Below are 25,843 nucleotides of genomic sequence, written 5' to 3'. Positions count from 1 at the left end.
TGTTGGAATTACACCTATATATGCATATTCCCTCATAAATATGTGCCACATAAAAGCCTCCTCTGTGCACTGACAGAAATAAATTAGGTTGTGTAGTACTTTTGGTCAGTAAAAAATATTATTTAAAAAATTGCAAGAAGCAATTGGTCCATTAGTGTGTGTTGTGGAAATTTATTTCCTTCATCCCCAACTTTTTCTGAGTCTGTGGTGAGTAACAACAGAAAGAAAAATGTAATTAAACATAGTATTGTCTCACTTTTTATAGGCTAATTATTTTATATAGCAATGTGTTAAGTCCTTAAGGTGTCACAGGAATCTTCACTGTTTGTGATGCAACAGATGTAACATGGCCAACCCTTTTGGAATTGTTAGGGTAAAAACAAAGTAACTGATTAAAATGTATATATTGCATAAAAGCTACAATGACCCCATTTGGTTGTCAGTCCGGAAAATGTTACACCTCTCTCATAAAATATTAAACTTGGAATTCAGTGAACTTCAGTTAGAAAGGAGTTGCACAGATGTAGAGCAACCCCCAAGAAAGCGAAGTCAAAGGCTTTCATGGCTGGCGTCCATGTTTTTTTTGTGGGTTTTTCGGGCTATGTGGCCATGTTCTAGAAGCTTTTCTTCCTGACGTTTCGCCAGCATCTGTGGCTGGTATCTTTAGAGAATGTTTGCTTGGAAAAAGTGGGTCTATATATACTGTGTGAGCCTGGGAATGCAGAAGTGATTTGCATGTGGATTGTTCTGTGCTGATGGCAGGCCTCAAGCTGGGAGGCTAATGCAAAAGAGGATTAGCAGACATTAATTCTAGAACATGGCCACATAGCCCGAAAAAAACACAAAAAAAACCAAGAAAGCCTTTCTGCATACGTGTATAGCTTAATTTAAATATGGAGCCTTAATGCTTTTGCAAGTTACTGTTAACTGCTGATTCTGTATTTGCAAATGATTGTCTTTGTTTGTCTTGTATGTAGCTTTGGTTAGTGGACAGTATAGAAATGCAGTACAGAAATAAAATTTAAAAACAGCAACACTACAGTCAACATATATCTAGTAACCTCTCTTTCCTGAACCTGTAATATTGAGTTTCAGTTACTATGAAACTCCTACACATCATATTACTGCCATAAATTCTGAATAGCAGCATGCCAATGCTCCAAATGATGTGGGTGATGCAGATTGTGGCCTGTATGGTAAGGTATGGGAATGACGTAATGTATAAAGACTGTCATGAGGTGGTCTATTCTTTGTCTGCTCAAGTAATGGAGGAGCAGACAAGTATTTGTGTTTCTTTGTAGTACTGTCTAAAAGAGATCTGACTATTTTATTTTGAAATAATGCTTTTCCCTCAGTCTTCCCATATCCTTTTAATCTCATGACTACTACTTTCTTTTCCAGATCCCCCAGCTCCATCTGATCCCCCTGCCATTCTAGGAACCAGCCACTCTTCTTTGAAAGTTCAGTTTGATAGCTTTGATTCAAGTCACGGGCCTGTAACAGCATATGCGATAATTGTTACAACTGCAGGTAAAAATATTGCATACCTAGTTTGACCATCCTGTCTTGAAATGCAAGGAAATGAAAATTCTATATTTATTTTTTCACCAAATACACACACACAGACACACACACACACATAATCTAGAGAATGAAAAATCAAATACTGTTGCATGCCCACTGTGACCACCCTGTCTTGAAATTCAAGAAACTGAAAATTCTGCATTTTTTTAAAATAGAGAATGAAAAATCAAATAATTAAACCATGTTTAGTTAAAATATGTGCAGGATGCAAACATAATTCCTGCTTGCTTTTTTTATCACATTTGGAGGAACAGCACCATTTCTCTGTAACACCTGCCTGCTAAAAACTCAACTTATCATTGTATCATTTCCTTGTTAGAACCATAATATAGAAATGGTTTTTCAAATAGCAAACAGATTTTGTATTAAACTTGTTTCTCATTTGTGTTTCTGTGGATAGCTTGTCAGCACGAGATTGATATAGTGATCATTCAGTTCAGTTAGAATAGCATTATAGAGTCATAGAGTGGGAAAAGACCACAAGTCCATCAACTCAAAACGCCTGCAATGCAGGAATACACAATCAAAGCACCCTTGAGTTAAGTTCATTTTTAATTGCTTCTAACCATAGGTCATCACACTATATAACCAAAAGATTGTACAAATATCAAACAACAATATAAAAATATGTAATGTATAATAAACTTTCAAATATCATTTCTAATTTGAATAAACATAAGAAAGAATTAAATATGCAAAATACAGCAGGCCCTTCCCTTACCTGGGGGATCCATTCCGGATCCCCCCACATAAGGGGAAATCCACATATGCTCGCACCCCATTGCAAACAATGGGGTGGGTGCTCACGACTTGGGGCAGTTGCGTATAGTGTGCCTGCGTATAGTGTTCAAAATAAAGGCATAAAGTGGTAAAACTTCAGACTTCATAATAACTTGCATGGGCTAATGCCATTAAGAAAGTTGCAACTATTCTAGTAATACTAGAATCCTTATTAAAAAGCAAAAAATATTTTTTGTTTTTGGTGGGTGGGCCAGTTGTTTTTATTAGTTAACAACCTTTCAAAGCATTTTTCTCTGATTCTCTTTGACAAAGGAAGGTCCTTAATTTCATCCAGACCACAGCAGCAGTAGTGTGGATGGTAAGGTAGTTTAGCTAATCGCCCATCCAGGACTGTTGGAGGCATCAGTTGAAACCTTGCAAGTGTTCTCTCTCTTCTTAGACAAAACTTTTCAATTTTAAACAGATAGTCTTCTGGGCATGGAAGTATTTAAGTAAATTATACCATGGGGAGATTTTAACTGATGAAAGCAATGCAAACTCTTTTTGTAAGCATATATCATTAGCATGTGACTTAAATTCTTTCTTTGCTGATATATTATGTTATCTTTCTGGGAAATATAGATTTCTGAAAAGCCAAATTTATGAAGAAGACATGTGATGTTTTGACACCAAGATTTTTCTTTTGAGGCACTAAGAGTCTGTTGTTCCTGAAGACATAGTTTAGTTACATGATTTTTTGGCATTCCTTGCTGTCTTAACCAAAAATTAAAGATAAACAGACAGATCATCATGAGCTAGGATTGTGATCCTGTTTCCAGCTTCAAATACTGTACTAGGGTGTATATTGGAGTTTTCAAGACAGTTTCTAAAGTTCTGTTTTGGATGCCATCCAAGTCTGCAGCAACTTGAAAGCTCCAAATCTCATATCCATACAACAGCTATGACTGGAGTTTCCGCTTGATTAATTGCAAAATTGGGAACACCTGCCTGCTTCCTGTGTTGTAACAAAGCTTAATTGCATTTGTGAGCTGCTCAGTCTTGAGTTTTGTGACATGTGGTTGTCAAGAGCTGGAAGCAGCAAATAATATACTTAAGAAATGATATGAGGTCACCTGTTCTGTCTTATTTTGCCCTATGTGCCAGTTGAGTTTCTTAGGCGGGATACAGACGGGCAGGGGAAGACGTCTTGGAGGTGTATTCTGCTGAATACGGAGCCTCCAGACTGCCCGCCCTGGGGGCGTGGCTCAGGAGATGGGGCTTCCACATGGGGGGCAGTGAAGACGCCTCACCTGGGGCCGTTTCTGACCCGCAGTTTCCAAACCGCCGCCTCGGAGGACGCTGCAAAGAGAGGCAGCTTCCTCACGGGCGGCCAAAAACGGGGCTTTTTTTTTCCCTTTGCCGGCTGGCGGATGCGCAGCTGCGCAGCTGCAGCGCTAAGCAGCGGCGGCAGAAAGTCTATGGGCACATTTAAAGTGCCCAAGCCCCTTTAAAACTTTCCCCCCCGCTCTGCCCAAGAACAATGGTGGTCTCCTGCCAGCTGGTGATCAGCTGGTGTTGGCATCCTTGTCCGCTTGCACTTTGCCAGTGTCACCAGCATCATGGATGCCTCCTCTCCTTTGGTCCCCGCGCTCCTGCTGAATCTGCAATGCACAGCCACAGCTGTCGCCGCTGCCACCGCTGTCCCCCTGCCATCCCCCATCACCTCCCTTGTACATATGTAAATATTTACAGTTTTAGCGGTTTTTATTGTTAGGTGAAAATGGCACAGGAATGTGTGTAGGGGCTCACTTTAAAGTCCAAACTTTCCAAGCAGCGCATGCGTACATGTTGCTCTAGGGTTAGGGTTAGGGTTAGGGTTACGAGTCTTAAAATGCGCTGCAGCTGTGCTGCAGCTTCCACACCTGCATGGCAGCTGACGCTGCAATTAAAGCCTGACTGCAAACTGCGCATGTTCCAGGACCCCGACTCATTATGCGACGCAGCAGACACGGAGCTTTTAAATGGGCAACTTAAATTAGCGGCGTAGCAATTCTGACGTACCGGTGCAGCAGCTTACAGACGGAGCTGCGCAGCTGCGCATCAAACGGAAAAGAAGCGGAGAAAAGCAGCACCTTTTTAATGCCGCTTCTTCCCGCTTGGGGCGTGCGAGGGGCATGTTCATGGCGGCATTCAGGTAAGGCCCGTCTGAAGGCTCTACCTTCATGACGTCATGAATACACCCCTTTTTGCCCGTCTGTATCCCGCCTTTGTTCCACCTCTGCAAACTACAATTTTTGGCTTTTCATAATTAATTGACAATTTGTTGGCTGACCAATATTCATTCAGATGATCCAGATGTCTTCTAAATCCAGTTTAAGTACAAGGGATGAGTACTGTGTCATCTGCATATAGAAGCAGGGGGACTTTGCTCCCACAAATTGACCAGGGTGGAATTTGTCATTGCTCATGTGATAAGAAATATCATTTAAAAAATATTTAAAGAGGAGCGGTGTAAAACACAACCTTGTTTTACTCGTCTACCTGTTGGAATGGATTCTGTAAGGAATCCCAGTGAGGATTCAGTATACCATAGCTAGGAAAGTGGACTTTTTTTTCTTGCAGTGTTTAAAAATTCCTCTGCTCCTGTCCTGAGGAACTTCCCAGTATACATTTTGAATTGTTCCCAGGTGTCCATTTCCAAAGTAATGTTTCTTTTGACATGCAGTAATGCTTTTCATGTCCTCTGTTGCCGGGGGGGGGGGGGGGCAGAATATAGTGCTGGTCAAAGCAAGAGGTATTTTCTGCATATTTTTCAAATGTAATTTACTGAATGTGTGTTGACTTTTGTCTTGGAAAAATGTTCAAAAAAGTAGTATACATTTCAAATATCAAACCTTGATTTTCCATTTTTTATAAGGGACTCCATTTTGCTATATCATGATATTTAATGGGACTTGAGCATCCATGGATTTTGTAATCCACAGAGGATCTTTGAATCAAACCCTAGCGTATAACAAGGGTGCACTGTAAATGAAAAGTTGAATGAAAAGTTAAGAGAAAATTGGTCATTTGACAGTGATGGGGCAAAATCCTAAAGGGGCCCAGACTCTTAGAGGCTGTATAGACTTCCCTTAAGGGGCGACCTGTAGCCGCCTCTCTCTGTGCTGGATCAGGGCCTCAGCAACTGCATGCTGCGACCCCAATCTCACCTTTCTACGGCACAAAAAGGAGCTGGCACACAACTTTTCCACACTCCTTTGTGCCTTTTATCAGCTACGGCTGATACACCAGCTGCACCCTTTCCTGGAAGTCAGGGATCTTGAAACAGTAGTACATGTAGTGGTAACCTCACATCTGGATTTCTCTAATGCTCTCTACATGGGGCTACCCTTATGCTTGGTCTGGAAACTTCAACTAGTACAGAATATGGCAGCCAGACTGGTCTCGGGAACATATAGAAGAGACCATATTACACCAATTTTAAGATCTTTTCACTGGCTGCCCATCAATTTCCGGTCCCAGTACAGGGTGTTGGTTATTACCTTTAAAGCACTAAATGGTTTGGGTCCAAAATATCTCTGGGACCGCCTCCTTCTGTATAAGCCACCCCGCATACTTAGGCCCTCTGGGAGAAATCTGCTACAACCAATAAAAACCAGGTTATCTGCAACTGCCCAGAGGACCTTCTCGACTATCTCAGCCTGCTGGATGAAATCCATCATATAACCACCTTAGAGAGCTTTTAAAAAGCTGTTAAGACGGATCTCTTTCTATTCAGGCCTTTCCTGTATAGACGCCCTGCCACCAAAAGAAAGAAAGTAATGGACCGATCTCATTGCTGTTTACCTGTCCATTGTTGTTGATTTGTTTTTATTTATTGTTTAAATTGTTATTGATCTTTTTAACATGTTTTAATTGTAAAGTGTTTAATTCTATTTTAAGGGAGGGTGGGTTGGGGCATATGATATGTATAATTTTTAATGCTGTAAGTCGCCCTGATTGCCTGAGTACAGATGGGGTGGGATACAAATAAATTTTATTTATTTATTTATTTATTTATTTATTTATTTCCTTTGGAGCTGCATCATGTAGATGCACTGCTGGCTGACTTCACCTACTTGCATTTTGCATTAGATGTCCCATGATGCACAGCTTCCAAATGCTGACTCATGCACACTTGCCACTTGAACTATAGTTACCTCTGCTCCAGTTCCACCTAGTGGCCACATCCATGTCATTTCCAAATGTGCCACATGGTCCTGACATACCACACCCCGACTCTACTCCCAGGCCAGCCTTAATGGCTGGTCTGTAAAACCCATTAGATATAGGACCAGCTGGATGCCTTAACATTTATTTCATTGTGCTAGTTGCACTGTTAAATAAATAATAAAATAAATAAATATTTTTTTTTATTTCTATCCCGCTTTTTGCCAGGCAATCAAAGCGGCTTACAACAGGTTAAAATACAGCCATATATACGTAATGCCCCTCCTTAAAACAAGATTAAACAATGTAAGATTAAAAACTACATATTAAAACTGACTAAGCTGTTGAATTAGGAGGGGGAAGATGGGAAGCAGTTGCTGCCTGCCAGTAGGTCACTTAAGAGAATTTAATCCAGCTAATACTGGTGTCCTCTCCATGTAAGAAGTGACAGAGATTGTGTGAATCCCCCTAATAAGAGCTAAGAAAACATTATTCATATTCATTCCCCAAGGAGTCTTTTTATAAAAATCATTCAAGGAGAAAGAATACTGGAAAGTTTTTCCTTCTTTTTTAAAATCTTGAATATGCCCTAGGCTGCATACCAAATAATGTTTACTTCTCCATATCCTGTTCTAGTAGTATCTTGGTCCTTTCAAGGACTTTAACAACTAAAGGACATAGTATGCTGTGCAATGTTTTGCTTTTGGATCCCCACCCCCCACCCCTGGCAGTAGTTCTGAATACTGAGGAATGCTTCTATTGGAGTTAGTTTACTTTTGTGAATTATTTTTTATGCATCTAATATTTGATGAGCAAAATCATCTGTAGAAATTTACTTCTGTTGTCAAGAAATATTTGAGCATAACATCTTAGGTGTATATTGAAGTGATGCTTACTACAGCATCCAGCACAGCTATATGAAAACGGAAGTATTAAAATTAGCAGATATTTTACCAAGCACTTTGATTTTAAATGGTATGGTTTCCTTTTGTTGAAGAGTTAGCTGTGAGTATTTTACTATCAATGTGTTCTGAGGTCATAACTACTATGTTTCAGGTTTTACAAATTATAGTCTAATATATTCTGATTTTATTTCTTATAGATGTAGTCTCTAATGAATCCTTACAATATACTTACGATGATTTTGTCCAGAAGAAAACAAGCAGTTACGTTGCATCTGTCATCAGTGTCAAGCAAAAACGTTCATCTTCCTCCTCCATAAATCCAGATTATGATATTGATATAGGAGATGGATCTACAGCATATGGTTATGTCAATGGGAAGTTAGATCCCCTTGGTTCATACAGGTATTCTCATTCTATTTTCATGAGTCCTGCATATGAGCAAAGTATGATAAATGAGTGATACACATTTCCCATCTAACCTTATACAATTTAGCTATCATTTTCTTTCTCTCTTACCTTTCATCAGGGTATGTGTTGCTGGTTTCACTCACATAGCTTTTTTGAATAAGACTGTTGAGCTTATCAATAGAGAGGAGAGTTACGTCTCATTTACACCTATTTCAGGACCTGTTGTTTTACCTCAGAATCCAGGTACAATTGCCAACTTGTTGTTTTAGCTTTTCTTTTTCATTTATTTATTTATTTATTTATTTATTATTTGTGAACCCAATTTTGTTCTCTTTTGACCATCTGACTGAAGTATCCATTAACTTTGACTGGATTGGATTGAACTAGGTTAAGCACCACAATATAGAAGAGCAGCCTAGAAAAAGCAAATTAATTCATAATGATATAAAAGCAATTTGAAGGGATTTAGAAAATCTTGGGAAATAAAATGCCTTCACCTGGTGCTGAAGTGTCAGCAAGACAGGTATGAGGAAAGTCTAGTGTGGTAGGAAACCGGACCCAAATACCACATAACCAAAATGATTAATCTTTCTTCTTTTGTATTTGAGAATTCAGTTAAAATGGTTCTTAATTTTCTCTTTGGGGATTAATGCAAGGTTCAAAAGTTTTACTACATGTTTATTCCAAGAATGGGAAGCCTTTGGACAAATCTCTTGGACTCCAGTTCCCTCAAACCCTCACCACCGGCCATATTGGCTGACACTCCCAGGCACTGAAGTCCAAAACATCTGTAGGATAAAAGGTTCCCCATTCCTGTTACTCCATATTTAACACAGGCCCGTTCCGCACGGGCGTAAAATACATCCCCGGGACGTACTAGGGTTAGGAAAGGGCATCCCTTCTGGACGCCCCTAACCCTAGTACGTACTGAGGACGTACAAAATGGCGGCGCCCGTTCTACACAGGCGCCGCCATCTTGACATAGCGGATGCTTAACGTTCACACGGCGCAAATGACGTCACGAGTGCGCCATTGGCACCTCGCGACGTCATTAGCGCGCCACAATAAAAGTGCCATTTTGAGGCTTCTTTTTTGCGGCGTGGAAAAGCCGCACAGTTTGGCCGCTGGGGTTCCTCTGCGCTGCAAATGATGGCGCTGGCAGACTGCCAATTTCAAGCGGTCTGTAACGCGCCACAGACACCTAAATAAAACCTCAGTTGTGAAATTCTTGCTAGCTAGAGAAGCAAAACTAAGTGATGATGACATTCTTGAGGAGTACTTTTAGAAGTATTATGAGTCGCTGTAGAAAAGTTACTGTTCTTTATCTTTCCAAGGTGTTGTCATAGGAGCTGTTGTTGGATGTGTTCTGGCTGCTATTGTCATTGCTGCAGTAGTGGGATTCATCTTCTGGACAAAGAGAAGGTACATTTGTTACTTCATGATCCTTGAGCAAGAGCCACCTGTCTTGAATATTTCATAATGGAAATATCATATACTTTTTAAATAGTTAAAATATACATAATTGACTTAGTAGGCCAACAGGTGATTGTCTTTAAAAACTACTATTATATACCATCGGGCTAGACTGAAGAAAGAGGCTCCTCCCTCCCTGTCATCGTCCGGCCTCTGAGGGGGAGAGAAGGCTGGCCCAGTACCATCAGGGGCTAGCCTGAAGAAGAAGAGCCCTCCCTCCGGTCCATCTGCCTTGGTCCAGGCCTCAGAGGGAGAGAAGAATGCTGGACCTGATTCCCTCCCTCCCTCACCATTCCCTTCTCCTTTTGTGTCGTGTCTTTTAGATTGTAAGCCTGTGGGCAGGGAACTGTCTGTTATCCCCTCTATTGTAAACCGCTCGGATTCCCAGTGATTGGGCGGTATATAAATAAAACCTATTATTATTATTATTATATTGTCACACCTTTTGCCAGACCTTATTGTCTAGAACCATGGCAGACATAGCTGTCACTACTGTTCTATTACCTGTAGGTGTTATCTAAATTTATGCTTGTTCTTCCCTGCCAGAAGATGAAGAGAGTGGCGTCCCACACCGGGGCGTCACTCAGTACAGGGGGCAGCACCAAAAGGGCACACCCTCAACTTCCTTCCTGGCACGGCTTTACACACAAATAAAGCTGCGCCGGGCAGAGAGGGAGAGGCCTGCCTGATGGAATTGGGCCTGTCTTTTCACTCTTTCCCAGGCCGGATGATGATAGATGGCATGGAGGGAGGGTTCTTCTTTTTCAGGCTAGGCCTGGTGGAGTTGGGCCTGTCTTTTCACTCCCTCCCAGGCTGGATGATGATAGGTGCCATGGAGGGAGGGCTTTAGTTTAGTTTAGCAAGGGAAAAAATCTTGAAAGGTTTCTAGCGTGCAGACACTGCTCATCACAGCGTGCATGTTTTGTAATTTGAAATGAGTGGGCGAGGGCTGCTAGGTACATAGTCCTGCCTCACAGCGAGGAGTTGGACTTCACAGACATTGATATTTTCCAGCCCTGTGGAGTTGAGAAAAGTTACACACTTCTGCTTTTTTAGAATTTCATTTTGTGGCTGAGTTGGGTGATTATAGGTCAAAATTGTGTTTTTGAATTTGGTTTAGCATAAACGTTTTAAAGAATGGGGAAACGTTCAATATTTTTTTAATTCTCAAATTTTACAGGAATGGTGGAAAAAATACTGAAGTACCAATTGGTTCATTTGAGTAAGTTGACTATTAATGTCTCTCTTTAGAAAGTTGTAAGGAATCAGTAGTAAGGAATTGCTTTCTCTGTTGGCCTAGTGAGAGAATTCATGTGAATTCCCTAACACTTCTAGTACTTTAAAACATGTTAGACATGTGTGTGTGTGTGTGTGTGTATACCTTCAAGTTTTCTGTCAATTTATGACAACCCCATGAATCTCATAGGGCCTTCCTAAAGAAGCAGTACTCAAAAGGTGGTTTGTCATTGCCTTACTCTGGAATATAACCTAGAGCATCTGGTATTCCATGGCAGTCCCCCATTCAAGTACTAATCAGGCCATTTCCTGGTTATCTTCCAAATTCAAATGGAATTTGGTGCCTTCATGGTATTTAGACCTGATATTAAACTGTTAAAATGCTAATAAACATATAGTTCTTTTAAAATGCCTTTCACACAATTGCTAATTGTGAGGAATGGCATTCCATCTGTTTTCGGACTTTATGCAAAGTGTTTGGGGTTTTTTTATATTAAAAAAATTCCTAGGTGAAGACGTTTTTCTGAAAAGTGGGGAGAAAAGAACACTAGTAAATAATTAGGAATGGTAGTAACATAGCATAACTATTGATCAGATTGATTTTTTCAACTATGTTTTAGCCCTAAAATCTATTTAGGCAAACCCATATCACAGAAGGAACTGGTGTTTTATTTAATGCTCTGCTTCTCTAAGTCACGAATATTATGTGCATAGGTTGTTGTGTTAATAAACACAGCAATAACAAACACAAATCAACAAAGGCTATAACTAATTTGGGCACTGTTTTTCCTTTTTCTTTTCTTCTTTCTCTTCAGACCTAAAAAGTAAGTAAATAATTCCCTAAACCTTGGATAAATAATAAAATCAGTTATGTTTTGTATTTCTATATAGTTTTTCAGAAAATGTTTTATTTTTGACTAGATGTTTTATGTTATTTATTTTTCATGTTTAGTAAATATAACGTTAAGATATAATTTGATTTTTAAAAAGACAAACAAATCTGAATTGTTGTAATCTTTAATACTGTAATGTACTATATATAGTTCAATATAATAACACTCTGTTCTGAGATTGTTATATCCCAGTATAAGTCAGTATTCATGCTTGGCTGCTATATGTAAGGTTTATATGCATAATTAAATAGTCTCTCAAAGTACTGTAGGACTTCTTGGTTAAGATCCAAGCAGTCTTCTGCTGACAGATGTGCTTCCATCAGCAGAATTAGAAGGGAGTGATTTCCTCCTTAACTGTGGTGCTAGAAAACTGATTTTTTTGAGGAAGAAAGTTTTAGGGGATGCAGAAGGGAGGAGATTTATGTTGTGCTAACAATCAAGCAGCAACATGACGTTGGATGTAGGCCTTTGAGTTTCAGCAAAAGAAGTCAATAACAGACCATGACTACATACTAGAAGCCAGATGTTTTTGTTTATTTGCAGATCAAAATTAATTAAGGTTGAAAACTTTGAGCCTTATTTTAAGAAACAAAAGGCTGACTCAAACTGTGGCTTTGCAGAAGAGTATGAGGTATGCATTTTTAATGTTTTGAGCTCTTTCTCTGTTACAGTATTTTTGACAGATTACCGATACATTAGAGATTTCAGAAAAATCTTCTGTATTCTCAAAAGGAGAATATAATTTTATTGCTCTGTTTTTATTTTTCCTCTTCCTACCTGTTACTCCATATTTAACACAGTCACCTAAATAAAACTTCAGTTGTGAAATTCTTGCTAGCTGGAGAAGCAAAACTAAGTGATGATGACATTCCTGATGAGTACTTTTGACACTTACATTTTTAGAAGTATTATGAGTTGCTGTAGACCAGGCCGGTCCATTGAGGATGGAGCCTGGTCAGCCCAACTGATCAGTCTACATACTCTTCCTCATGTACCATCTGAAAGACCATATGTAGATTAACTATGGGGCTGAGCAGACAAGCTGAGCCTGTGCTGTCCTGGCCCCAGTGCTCAACTAGATCAGCCCTGGGTCAGTGCGGAGATGGGAGGGTGTCCACACAACCTTGCCCTTAGCAACCCTCAACCAGCATGTGCTCCTTACCTTCCTGTGCCATCACTTTCATTCAGAAGCCCCTCTGTCACTACATCTCATGTAGAAACAGGGCACCTGGCCACGTGGGTGCAGTCAGATGCCCTATTTCCACATCAGACATGGCAATGGCGAGGGGAGGGGGCTTCTGAGTGAATGTGATGGTTGGCAAGGTAAGGAGCACCGGGGTGTGTGTGTTAATAAACAGCCCAGTTTTATAGAAAATTATGAGCAAAACCTGGGGTATTTCATCCTGAGGGAAAGGCTGTTTACCTCAGGATCATGCCGGATCCTCTGGATCTGTGTCTAGTGTGGCAATATCAGGCCTGCTCCTTCTCCAGGGATGGCCTGAGTCATCTGAATTAGACAATGCAAGACCAGGGGGAACCTGGGTATTTTGGCCCATGTGGACATCCCCAAGTTATTCTAACAGTCTTCATCCCTGCAAGGGTTTTGGTATTTTTAATCAACTTTGAAGAAAGTTTGGTTTAAGAAAGCTAGGCACTGAAAATGTGCTTTTACGGTTGGCCTAGTAAAGTTATTACTACAATATGAACTTTTTTGGGGGTAGTTGTGTGTGTGTGCACGTGCATGTACATATATACAGTGTGTGTTCTTGTACACAGAGAAGCTGTCTTATACTCAGGCTGCCCCCTGGACAAATAACATTCCAAGACGATTCAGTCTTCACCATGTAGTCACAAAATGGCTATGTGAACTGGATGCTATAAACAAGAAGAAAAAATTGAATAGATCACCTTGTTTTGAGTGTTATGTTATTTGCATACTGTGAAACCAAATGTTCAGGAACTGTTGCATGCCTTGAGACAATGAAATACTAAATTATATTTCTTTTTGCTGTAGGATCTCAGGCTAGTTGGTGTGAATCAGCCCAAATTTGCAGCTGAACTGCCTGATAACAAAGGGAAAAACAGATATAATAATGTCTTGCCATGTAAGTTCAACTTTTAAAAATATACAGCATATTACTGTTAAAGTTATTTAGTGCTAACACTGTGCTAGACCTTTTGTTGGCAAATGAAGCACATTTTGATGAATCACAACTGGCCATTGCCTACTCCAAGAAACCTTCTCCTGTACGTAATTGTCACGAGGTCTTTCTGACAATGCTTTGGGCCCACCTTTTTACTTTGGAAAGATCTGAAGACTACTTGTGACTGACACTGGCCCAACTCCTACCCTTAATACACTGTCCCTAATGTTTAAGGGTTAGGGACCCCTCAGTGTCCTTCTCCTATAACCTTTAAATCTGTTCGGTAGCATTTTTCCTGTACTTTTATTGTTATTAATTCATTCAGTCAGGAGCTTGTCTTGAAACAAACTCAACTTTATTTACAGGCATGTAGTAAGAATATAGCTTATTCAGTATAGTTCCATAGATGGTATGTTGCAGAAGCTACAATAAATCATCAGTTACAAGTACTTCTCTATTCTTTCTCTATTCTCTTTCACTCTTAACTCTCTAAACTTAAACTGTTCCCTTCTTCCTCTAACCTAGTGGCAAAACAGACAGGCATCTAGGAGCGACCAGAAGCCGCTCCCAGCCCGATCTCCCTGAGGCCACAGCAAACATACTCCACGGCCCCAAGGGTGCCTCCTGTCATAGTCCCAAATGGACCGTGGGAAGGAGTGGAAAAAGCCGTTTCTTTTGGGGTGACTTCCAGGTGCTCTGGGGACATGCATTTTGTAAACGCCACACTCCCAGAGCAGCCAGAAGCTGCCACCATCTGCCTGGCTGTTTTGGGCCCTAATCTCTTCCGATTGTGAACTCTTTACTCCTTTAACAGAACTCTGAATTCCGCAAAGAGACTCTGCATTGTAACCTCAGCTACACCTCAAATGTCTTCATCTCACTCCCCCTGGCTCTGACTGTCCCTTCCGTCCACTGACTGTCTGCCTAATCACTCACTCACTCACTCACTCACTCACTCACTCACTCACTCACAGAAACCACTCCCCTACAGTCAGCCTGAACCAGGGTTGGCTGTTGGGAAGTCACGTCAGCCTAGTGACTTGTCACAATAATATTGCAAGGGGATCATCTTATTGTTCTGGTGCATTTGCTGTTTTATCTAGTAACTCATTTAGAGTAACTCATTTAGACATGGATCCTAAGATTTTTGAGTGGAATTCACACTGTGGCAAAACTGGTTTCCTAGCCTTCCATTCCCCACTTCAGCTTCCTGTGCCTCCAGAATGGACAGGGTGCAAAGGTTCTAGCAGAAAGAGGAAGATGGCTGATATGGCAGGTCACCTGGGGTGAGCAGATGGGGTCAAGAGCACCTTTGGATTCAAGCCTTGTTTTTCAAATGGTGTTGTTTGAACACCATCTTAAGGGCACTTGTTGAAATAACAGGGGTAAGCATGGCTGTGAATGATGTTAATTTCTACACACATTTCCATGTTGCTTATTTATATATTTTCTTTGACATTGTGAAATGGTACCTAGATCTGATAAGGAATGCAGTTTTGGTTTGATTTCTCACTGCTTTAATTGAAGCAGAGGAGGGCAACCAAAATGGTGAAGGGTCTGGAAATCATGCCTTATGAGGAGAGACTTAGGGAGCTGGGTATCCTGGAGAACAGATGGTTAAGAGGTGATATGATAGCCTTGTTTAAATATTTGAAGGGGTGTCAGATTGAGGATGGAGCAAGCTTGTTTTCCTCTGCTCCAGAGAATAGGACCTGGAACAATGGATGCAAGCTCCAGGAAAAAAGATTCCACCTAAATATTAGGAGAAACTTCCTGACAGTAAGAACTGTTTGACAGTGAAACACACTGTTGGAGAGTGGTGGAGTTTCCTTCTTTGGAGGTTTTTAAACAGGAGCTGGATGCCCATCTGGCGGGGGTGCTTTGATTGTGTGTTCCTGCATGGCAGGGGGTTGGACTGGATGGCTCTTGGGGCTCCTCCATCTCTATTATTCTATTATTCTATGCAAATAGGTACTGTATTAGCTGAAACTATTTCTATCAATTTTTCTGTTAATATTCTATAATAAAATATCTGTCAAATTAAAACAGTGAAAAAATTAAAATCAGCAGACAGTAGAAGAATCAGAGTCGGGTTTTTTAAAAAGCTGAACAAAATTACAGAAAATCAGAAGGATAACAGTTCATGCACTAAAAGCAGTGGAAAACAAAAAGGTGGTTTACTCTGCCATCTGTTAGATAGAAGGACTTGTGATTCTTCAAGCTACCTAAGGAGAATATTCTACAGACAAGCCACTACTCTTGCAGTGGATGGAACTGAATTGTATGTATACTAGTCACCACATAAATATCATTGCCTCCAGGAAAAATCTGTTCCAATACTCCTGTATCACCATTCTGTAATAAAATTAATGAGACATGAATTAATTTCAACTGAACTTAAGTATGACTAATTGTGGCCAATTTATTGAGAAGGAAAATTGCCTGTACTACTGTTCGGCTTAAATAATTGAGATTAATTTTAGTCCTAATTACAATACCTTTCCATATTCTTTCATCATTAGTCTTTCTAATACATGGATTTATTTGCCAGTGGTTTTTCTTATTTTATGTAATCTGTGTTGTTGAAAAAACAAAAGGAAAAGTGTGTGATACGTTATTTTTCTTCACATTTGCAGATGATATTTCTCGTGTAAAACTTTCCATTCAGACTCAGCCAGGCAGTGATTACATCAATGCAAACTATATGCCAGTAAGTTGTCTTGACCTGCACCTATAATTATGATGATGTTTTTAAGATAAAAATTTAGAAAACAGGAAAGTGACATAAAGATGACACTTTTTATTACAGGGATACAACTCCAAGAAAGAGTTCATAGCTGCACAAGGTCCTCTGCCCACCACTGTGCAAGATTTCTGGCGCATGATCTGGGAGAAGAATATTTATACAGTTGTTATGTTGACTAAATGTGTTGAACAAGGCAGGGTAAGGTTTTGCTAATGAACATTCTTTTATTCATTCAAATATGTCTGTCCAGCTCTAGATCACAAATCTCAGAGCAGCATACAAATAAAATCAATTTTAGATGATTGACAAAAATTTCAGTTTAAAATAATGAGAAATAATTTTAAACAGTATAAAAGGCATTGCTTCTCTGATCCTGCCTCCTCACTGTGAAGCACAGAATGGCCATGCAATATGTTTCGAGGGGTCTTTGAGCTGTACATGGAGAGGAAGGAACTAACAACTCCCACAGTGCCCCCCTCCAAAAAATACATTTGCATGCATGTATTGTTTTTGAATGTTGTGAGTGGCCCGAGTCCCAGTTTTGGGAAAGGGGCAGGATGAGATTGATGACAATAGACCCATACAGATGTCCCTAACTAAATTCCACCCAACTTCTCTCTCTCTCTCTCTCTCTCTCTCTCTCTCTCACACACACACACACACACACACACGCACACACACATAAATAGAGAGAAACTGAAAGGTTCTGGGCCAATTTGATAGCTCAGAGAGGTTTTTCAGGTGTTTTTTTTTAGAAAACATACAGTATTAGGAGTGTTGCTAACCTTGTTCAATACAGTATGTGGAAATACTGCAGTGATTATCGTGAAGTCATTCCTTATCTTCCTTGATTCTAACTGTAAGATATAACATAGTTTTAAATTTGTATTTCTAGACAAAATGTGAGGAGTACTGGCCAAACAAACAATCCAAGAGCTATGGAGACATAACAGTAGCCATGACCTCAGAAATTGTTCTTCCAGAGTGGACGATAAGAGATTTCTCTGTGGAAAAGGTAAGTTTTTTAGAGATCTGTGTGTATCTTTGTGTATAGTGCTCTGGAATGGAATACTGTGAGCAGTTCTGGTCATTACATTTAGAAAAAGAGTTTGTAGAGCAGAAGGTTCAGAAAAAGAATGATGAAGGGACAGGAGCTACTGCCTGCATGGAAAAAATCATATAGAGTTGGAAGAGACTACAAAAGCTACCCAGTCCAACCTCTTACATAATACACAGTCACAGCACTCCCAACATCCTCTAGTTAAAAACCTCCAGAGAAGGAGAGTCCCTCACTCTGAGGCAATATATTCCACTGCCAAACAGTTCCTACTGTCAGGAAATGCTTCCTAACAGATGGAATATCTTTTCTTGTAGTTTCAATGCATTGCTTCATATGCTAATCTCTTCCTGTGCCTCAAACAATAGAGTTTTGTGCCTGTGCAGAAACTCCATTCAAAAGCTCAACAGTTGATTAGATTGGCAGGTAGTCCCACCCACTCCTGTGCACTGAGCATACCCAATCCCACCAATCTAACTCCACCTTCAGTTCTCTTGTCCACTGCAATAGAAGCTTCTTTGGGATAGTACTCTAGTTGAGTCACTCTGTATGGTCAGATTGTTCACTTTATTTTGGTTTTTTATTCTTGAGTTGCTCCCCCCTCCAAAAAAAAAAAAAAGAGAGAGAGAGAGAGACAGAAGAGAGTGATTGATTTATTTTTCCTCCAATCCCTGTTTGGTTGGGTGCTTTTTCTCTGGGCCTCTTGTGGCCTCCATTTCTCTTTTCAAATGTTGTGTTTCCTGTAATAGGAAAGTTGCACTTACTAATGAACACTCTTGTTGTTGTTGTTTTGTCTCAGTGAAAGCTATATTGCTGAGCACTGTTCTATTTGTTGTTTCTTTTCTCCTCAAACGCTCCGTAATAGAGCTCAATGCTTAATTATTATTTTTTTGTTGGGAGCATTTGTTGTCCGTAGCTGAACACTCAACTTCCTCTCAGGATCCTTTGACTCTTATTCCAATTTCTAAACTTCTGGAGATCCCGAAGATTTTGAGGAAAACAGCTTCTTCTTCAGCTGTCACATCAATACTGACTCACTCAGTATCAAGCGCTTTGGTATCGACTGCCTCAGTATTGATCCCTTCGAGGCCTACAGTTTCGATATCATCTGCGGCCAGTCTGGACTCAATGCTGACTCCTGCTGCTTTGACTACATCTTTGCAGAGGAGGTTCCCTTCATTTCTCAGGAAAAGCCGCATATTCATAAGGCAAAGAAGAGATCCGCAGCAACCGGGGGTGATTCTGAGGCTGACAAGAGAGAAAGCATAAGACGAAGTCCCCAATGTTGGACCCGATGACCACAGCTTCGCTGTCGACAACTGTGGTACCAGACGTCCTTCCTTCCCTCTCGGACCCTCTGGTGGACTCAATGCCAGGAGTGACACCATTGGCTTCAACAAGTGCTGCTTCAATATCATTGCCTCAGCCCACTCCTTGTACTCTTAACCTTGCCAACTCTGGTGACTACAGTCACATAGCTATCACCAGTCCTGTCATCAGTACCATTGCAGATCTTTTGAGTCTCTGGCCAGGGCTTATAGACTGCCATTCTCACCTCTGCATCCTTGGTCTCGAACTGTCTCATCTGCAAGATCTCACCACTCTCCAACACCATATAGAGATCAAACTGATTTTCCATATATTTCTCCTTCATACATGGAATGGTACAGAATGCAGCACTATTGGAAAGAACGTCCTTCATCTTACAGGTCCTACTCTCCTTCATATTGAGATCGCTACCATCGCAGGGAGCTGTCTTACCACTCTCCTTCTCGATACTGAGCGCGCGCCCGGTATCGATCCCGCTCTCCTGCTCAATACTGGGTTTCCTGGTCCGACTCCTACTTCAGACCTTCCACTCCTCCATCACCGTTCCTGTGTCTGGAAGAGCGAAACATCAGGGCACTTTCTTCACCTTCTCACACCACTGTGACGGCATCACGTCCTCCTCTATCTCCACCTCATTCCTCAATACCGCTCACTATTTCAGTATTGATGCCCATCCCTGCTGTGATTCCTCTGGTATCGACTATACAAGCTTCTTCTAGGGTAACAGCCGCTGTTACAATGCAAGCTGTCCAATCCACCACTCCTCCCTGCTCTTTGATAGAATCACCTCAAGAGAAGGTTGAAGATACTGGACCCATTCTCTCCCTGAAAACATTCAACTCTTCTCGGACATGGTCACCAGAATGGCCGGGGTTCTGCGCCTTCACGGGAACACTCCTCCCAAACCAGCACAGGATTCAGTGTTCCAGATTGTTGATTCCAAGCCAGTTGCACCAACTGTGGCGTGTTACAGACCGCCCTAAAGCTCATGCCTATCTCGCTATTCTAAGGACTGAGTCGGTCTGGTCTCCCATTTGAACTGTTCTTCGTCTCTCCCATCCATCAGCGAGGGACAACCAACAACTACTGGGCCTCATGGCATCAAGTATAGCAGTCACCTATCTGGGATACATGAAATTCCAACCTCTTCAGGAGTGGTTCCTGTCTGTCTTCGACCACCTCCACGATCAACAGTCCAAAAGACTGACTCACCCAACGGAAGTGTGGGCCTCATTCCACTATTCCTCAGAAAGTTCTTGGAGGGATGCCATTCCAGCCCCTGCAACCTTCCAGGATGGTCACCACAAATGCCTCTATGAAGGGCTGGGTAGTTCATTACAAAGATCTTCAAGTTCAACACTCTCAAATTCCTAGCCATTTTCAAGGCTTTCAGACCATTTGAGAACAAGTTAGTCCAAGTGGTCACAGATAATACCACTACAGTTTACTATATCAACAAGCAAGGTGGCACTCACTCTCAACAGCTTCTTCGCCTTGCCCTGCAGTTTTGGAGATGGTGCAACATTCGCTTTATCCACCTGGTGGCAAGCAAGGCAATGCAACACGAATGGACTCTGTCATGAGGCATACGACTTCATCACGTCTTGATGGGGAATTCCCCGGCTGAATATCTTTGCCTCTCCATAAAACGCAAAGTGCCCACACTTTTGCACCAGGGCTGGAAAGACTCCCTAGGTGACACCTTTATCTTTAATTGGATGCACCGCCTCCTCTATGCCTTTCCTCCACTTCCCCTAGTGTCACGGGTAGTGGTCAAGATGGCAGAAGACAGATCCGACGTGATACTGATTGAGCCATACTGGCCGAGACAACCCTGGTTTGCCCCACTCCTTCATTTGTCCAGGGGCCGGTACCTCAAACCTCCGGTTTGGCTGGACCTTCTCTCCCACTCCCACTGAGTGGTTCTCCATCCGGATGTGCACAGCCTCCATCTAAAAGCCTGGAGGATCTAGTACTGACCTCTCTTGAACTCTTGGGGGTTCTCCCTGCTTCTCGTAAAGACTCTACCAAGCGCTTCTATTCTTACAATTGGAAGCGCTTTTGTACATTTGCCAAAGTGTGTGCGGAGCCTTCTTTACCTGTCCAGCTGTCTATGGCTCTGCATTTCCTTCTTCATCTCTGTGATCAAGGACTGGCCTTTTCTTCTCCGAAGGTTTGTCTGCCATAGTAGCTAACCAGCCTCAAGGCAACTCTTCACTTCACCTACAGTGAACATATTCTTCAAGGGACTACATCATTTGTACTCTCCAGTTCCTCTGTTAATACCTCCTTGGTCACTTTCTTTGGTACTTGCACAACTCACGAGGCCTCTATTTGAGTCTCTAGGATCAACTTCACTGAGGCTGTTGACATTCAAGATGGCATTCCTGATTGCCATTATCTCAGCCAGAAGGTCTTCAGAACTTACCGCCTTATGTTCAAATGAACCCTATCTGATTTTTCACAAGGACAAGGTTGTCCTCAGGCCAGATATTTCCTTTCTTTCCAAGATGGTCTCCTCTTTCCATCTCTCTCAGGACATTGGAAAAGACTATGCACACTGTAGATGTTCACCATGCTTTGGCTTTCTGTGTTCAGCATTCTGCTGAGTTTAGGTTGGCCAACGTTGTTTATTTGTTATGGTAGACCCAGGAAGGGCCACCCTGTTTCTTCACAAAGGTTTGAAAAATGGATTATACAAACTATTCTCCTAGCTTATGAACTGGCTAACCACCCTCTTCCTGTTGGTGTGTGTCTACATTCAACCAGGGCGGTCTTTTCACCTGCTTCCTTCCTCTGAGGTGTTTCCTTGCCTGACCTCTGCAAGGCTGCTATTGTTGTGGCTCGTGTGCTGCGCCCATAACCCTTGTTGGGACCTATGGAAATGACGCGCAGTGTCCACCACGACCACCTGCAGAGTTCAACCACGTCGACAGGACGCCAAGAAGAAGGAATCTGTAAAGATGTCTTCAACTAATAATGACTCTTACAAGTCTTCACTCTAAACGAGGGCTTTAATCTTCCTTTGCAGTATTTACAATATAGATATACACAGTGTATTGGACATCCGTCTCTAATACACACTATTTACACCAGCCAACAATAACACAACCTCTGAGGCAGCCACATTAACACACAACCATCTCACTGCCTCTCAGTAACAGACGCAGCCCACTCACAGGCACCAACTGTCTCACTCAGTGACAGTTGAGAACTGACAGTTGCATCAACATTCTGATGATGCCCTGTTTGAATGCTGATACATTAGCTGCCACCAGAGCTCCAAATTATCTGCACAACAGCTCCCCCTAGTGGCCACACCAATGTCATTTCCTGACAGCTATGTAGTTTCAGCCTTCCATATTTGTCCAGCACTACTGGCTTGATTCCAGATCTCATCGGGATGCCAGTTTTGGTCATGCTGCTCTTTCCTCTATTCTGCAGTGACCTTCCCACTGTCCATAAGTAAGTTTTTTAGTCGTCACCCTATTGTGTGAGGCACAGAGACCATGAAGATGAAGAACAGGTTGCTTACCTGTAACTGTGGTTCTTTGAGTGGTCATCTGTGCCCTCACACAAACCCACCCTACCGCACCTCTTTCAGGTCCCTGTACCTTTTTTTACGGTGGACTTGAACTGAAGGTGGAGCTAGATAGGAAAGATTGGAGAAGTTCAATACACAGGAGTGGCTGGGGCTACCAGCCAATCTACTCAGCTTTTGAGCTTCTGAATGGAATTTCTACGTAGGCGTAAAGCCCTATTGTGTGAAGGCACAGATGACCACTCAAAGAACCACAGTTACAAGCAAGCAAGCTTTTCTTGCTCCATCTTCAATATGACATCCTTTCAAATATTTAAATATTTGAATCTTGTCACCTTTTAACTGTCTCTTCTCCTAAGCCACCCCTCATAGTTTGGTGTAATAGGGGCTGCTTTGCTTGGAAAAAATATGAACAATGGGAGATAAGATATATGCATGAACGATATAGAAAATTATGGATGGTGTGAACAAAACAGAGATGGAGAATCGGAAGACTGGAGCCTGAAGTTATCCATTGTAGCTAAATGGTGGGAGATTCAGAACATAAAATGGGTTTCTTCACACAACTCATAGTTAAACCCTGGAATTCACAGCCAAAAGACATCCCTCTCACAGTCTACAAGTCCCAAAATGGACAGACAGGATATGAGTTTCCTCTTCCCTGATTAGTTCTAACTATGAAAATGCATCCCAGATAAAGGTATAGAAGAATGTACAGCACATTTGGAGGCTCTCAAAGAATAAGAAAGGAGGCTATCCAATAAGTAAATAACTGGAGCGAATTTTCTCAATTTTAATTGTTTGTTTCTTTCTCTCCTGACTGTGTTCACTGTGAGTCAGTTGCCATTCTCTGTACTTCTGGAGCTTCTCTGGGGTCCCAATTCCACTTTTACTCTAGGCTGAAAATCCAAAATGTTCCAAAATCCAAAACTTTTTTATGAGTGGATGAAATAGTGACACCTTTGCTTTCTGATGTTTCAGTGTGCACAAGCTGTGTTTCATGCACAAAATTATTTAAAATACGGTATGTAAAATTAGCTTCAGGTTATGTGTATCACGTATATATGAAACATAAATTAATTTTATTTTTAGATTTAGGTTCCATCTCCAAGATATCTCATTATGTATATGCAAATATTTCAAACTCCAAAATCAGAAACATTTCTGATACCACACATTTTGGAAAAGGGATACACAACCTGTACTCCTATATCCTCTTGTTCATTGAACTATTTTTAGTTTCCATGTGCCTGCCATTTCCATTCTGGCAAGATATCCTTCTAGTTCGCATTGCTTGTGCCTAATACCACAGGGCCCAACTGTGTAGAAGAGCAATCATAATTAGAGCAATCACAATTCCCTTGTTGTGGGTTGTCTAGAATGTCTAACAGTACCTTTGCTATAAAAATTACCCACACAAGGAGAATTGTCAGGAAGCAACTGCAGGAACTATTTTACTATAAATACCTGGTAATACCATTCTTCTGAACCATAAACCATCCTCCTTATTTTCATTTCTAAGAGTGATTCATCGGAAAGTCACCCTGTGAGACAGTTTCACTTCACTGCCTGGCCAGATCATGGTGTTCCAGAAACAACTGATCTCCTTATTAGCTTCAGGCACTTAGTTCAAGAATACATGAAGCAGAACCCATCAACATCTCCTACACTAGTACACTGCAGGTACAAAAATCATTCTTCTTTTTAAGTAATTTTAAAATATAATTGTTTACCATTCTGTTTAGAGAGTTTGGAATGTTTTTGGAAACAACCGCATGCATCACTATAAAAACCAGGGCAATTGTATAGTAGGGCTATTGTCATATGCAGGGGTGAGGGTTCACTTGAATTAAAGACTAGGCTTAGGGAAATCCAGGTTCAAGCCCCCATGCAGACATGAAACTCACTGGTTGACCTTGGGACCAGTCACTAACCTACTTCACAAGGTAGTTGTGAGGGTAAACATGAGGAAGAAAACCAAATACATTCTCTGGAACTCTTTATAAGAAAGGCAGGTTAATACATGTAACAAAGAAACAAAACTATGGCCGGTTACAAACCGGCAGTTTAGTGCGTGACGAGCACGCACTAGGGTTACAAAAGGGCGGTGCTTCCGCACCGCCCTAACCCTAGTGCGTGCCCGTCACGCACTAAACGGCGGCGGCCCTTCCATATGGCCGCCGCCGTGAGGACGTCACGGCCGCGCCGCCTCTAGATGGGGCGGCGCGGACGTGACGTCCTCAATCCGCGGCAGAGCGCCTAGGGCACCCTTTCCGCGGACCAGGAAGGAGCTCCGTTTCAGAGCTCCTTCCTGGTCCGCGGCGCCGCTTTGCTTTGCTGGGCGCAGCTTTCAGACGGCTTTGCCCAGCAAAGCAAGGGAGAAAGGGGCCAAGCGGCCCCTTTCTCCCCCTCCCCGCCGCCGCGGGGTGTCCTTGGGGCTTGAAGCCCCAAGGACACCCCTTTTCAGGCTGCGGGGAAGCGGCGTTTTGCTGCTTCCCCGCAGCCCGAAAAGCGGCGGATCGGGGCCTCAGCGGCTGCCGGTGTAACCGCTGAAGCTCCAATACTCCGGGGAAAGGGGCGGGTCCAGACCGCCCCAAATGGGCAGTCTATAACCCGCCACTGATGTAAAAGTGATTAAAAATAAGAACACAGTTAAAGCCCACATGGCCATCTTTCCTCCCTGCTGCCTCTCCATCCTCTGCCTCCCAACCCAATCCACAGCCTTTTGCTTTTCATCCTCCTGAACTCAGGATGAGGAGGAAATGGGCTTTATGCTAGTTGTCCAAGTAGCAAGATAGATGGAATGCATTTTTCTATACCAAAGATGTCAAATTATGCTGTGTTGTAATCTTGAGTGAGGCTTTAGAGTGGGGTGTTTTAAAAAGATAACTGAAGGCAAACATGAAAGCATTTAACCTGTGCCTAAATGTATTCATCGTAGTGCCGGTGTTGGGAGGACAGGAACTTTTATTGCAATTGATCGTCTGATCCATCAAATGGAGATGGAGAATACAGTAGATGTATATGGTGTCGTATATGATCTTCGAATGCATCGGTCCTTAATGGTGCAAACGGAGGTAAGGCAGACTGGTCTCTTGAGAATGCAAAATAATGACTGACATGAAGGAGAGCAAAAAACATGTTTCCTACAACTTTCACCATTGTTTCAATTTAATTCAATTCTGAGAATCTTTCCTTAAAATATATAGCTATGTAAAAAGCTGGTAGAATCACCCTTTTTTTTAAAAAAAAACAAAATAGATACCACTGCAAGCTTCAGGTCTATACAGGTCTGTATAGCCAACTCTGAACTATTATTTCAATTTGTGTTGCAATTCTTTTAAACTTTTCAGAAGCTCAAAATAATATGTTTTGTTTCGTCTAACTGATCTTTTAATTTCTTTTAGATTACCACAGCATCAAAAAGACAAGGGTTATGCAATGTCTGACCAATTTCTAAACTTGGATTTGATAGCAAATTTTGAGCCCATTTCAAAGAAGATACAGGACTTTGTTTTCTTGTAGAATTAATTGGAAATCCTTTGTTCAATATTATGCATCTTTGTGTTTTAAAGTACTTTCCCCTTTTCTGAATTCT

The 25,843-nt window shown here is 41.6% G+C and overlaps 2 protein-coding genes across 2 annotated transcripts in view; both read left to right on the top strand.

The window, feature by feature from the left end:
• The window catches only part of LOC149314394 (oxysterol-binding protein-related protein 5-like), a 642,611-nt gene that overhangs the window by 335,855 nt on the left and 280,913 nt on the right, over positions 1–25,843 (top strand). The window lies entirely within an intron of this gene.
• The window catches only part of PTPRJ (protein tyrosine phosphatase receptor type J), a 132,732-nt gene that overhangs the window by 100,455 nt on the left and 6,434 nt on the right, over positions 1–25,843 (top strand). The window contains exons 13-24 of the mRNA XM_089521018.1: positions 1,402–1,530; positions 7,616–7,820; positions 7,945–8,069; positions 9,161–9,248; positions 10,480–10,521; positions 11,972–12,059; positions 13,443–13,533; positions 16,209–16,282; positions 16,382–16,516; positions 17,214–17,333; positions 23,768–23,928; positions 25,187–25,322. Of these exons, the coding sequence (XP_089377144.1) occupies positions 1,402–1,530; positions 7,616–7,820; positions 7,945–8,069; positions 9,161–9,248; positions 10,480–10,521; positions 11,972–12,059; positions 13,443–13,533; positions 16,209–16,282; positions 16,382–16,516; positions 17,214–17,333; positions 23,768–23,928; positions 25,187–25,322 (1,394 nt within the window). The remainder of the gene's footprint in view (positions 1–1,401; positions 1,531–7,615; positions 7,821–7,944; positions 8,070–9,160; positions 9,249–10,479; positions 10,522–11,971; positions 12,060–13,442; positions 13,534–16,208; positions 16,283–16,381; positions 16,517–17,213; positions 17,334–23,767; positions 23,929–25,186; positions 25,323–25,843) is intronic.

This window comes from Sceloporus occidentalis, unplaced genomic scaffold, assembly GCF_023333645.1.
Source record: "Sceloporus occidentalis isolate IW3139 unplaced genomic scaffold, rSceOcc1.0.p SCAF_4, whole genome shotgun sequence".
NCBI lineage: Eukaryota > Metazoa > Chordata > Lepidosauria > Squamata > Phrynosomatidae > Sceloporus > Sceloporus occidentalis.
Note: the sequence above shows the minus strand (reverse complement) of the source record. Positions and strands in the feature narration are given on the sequence as shown.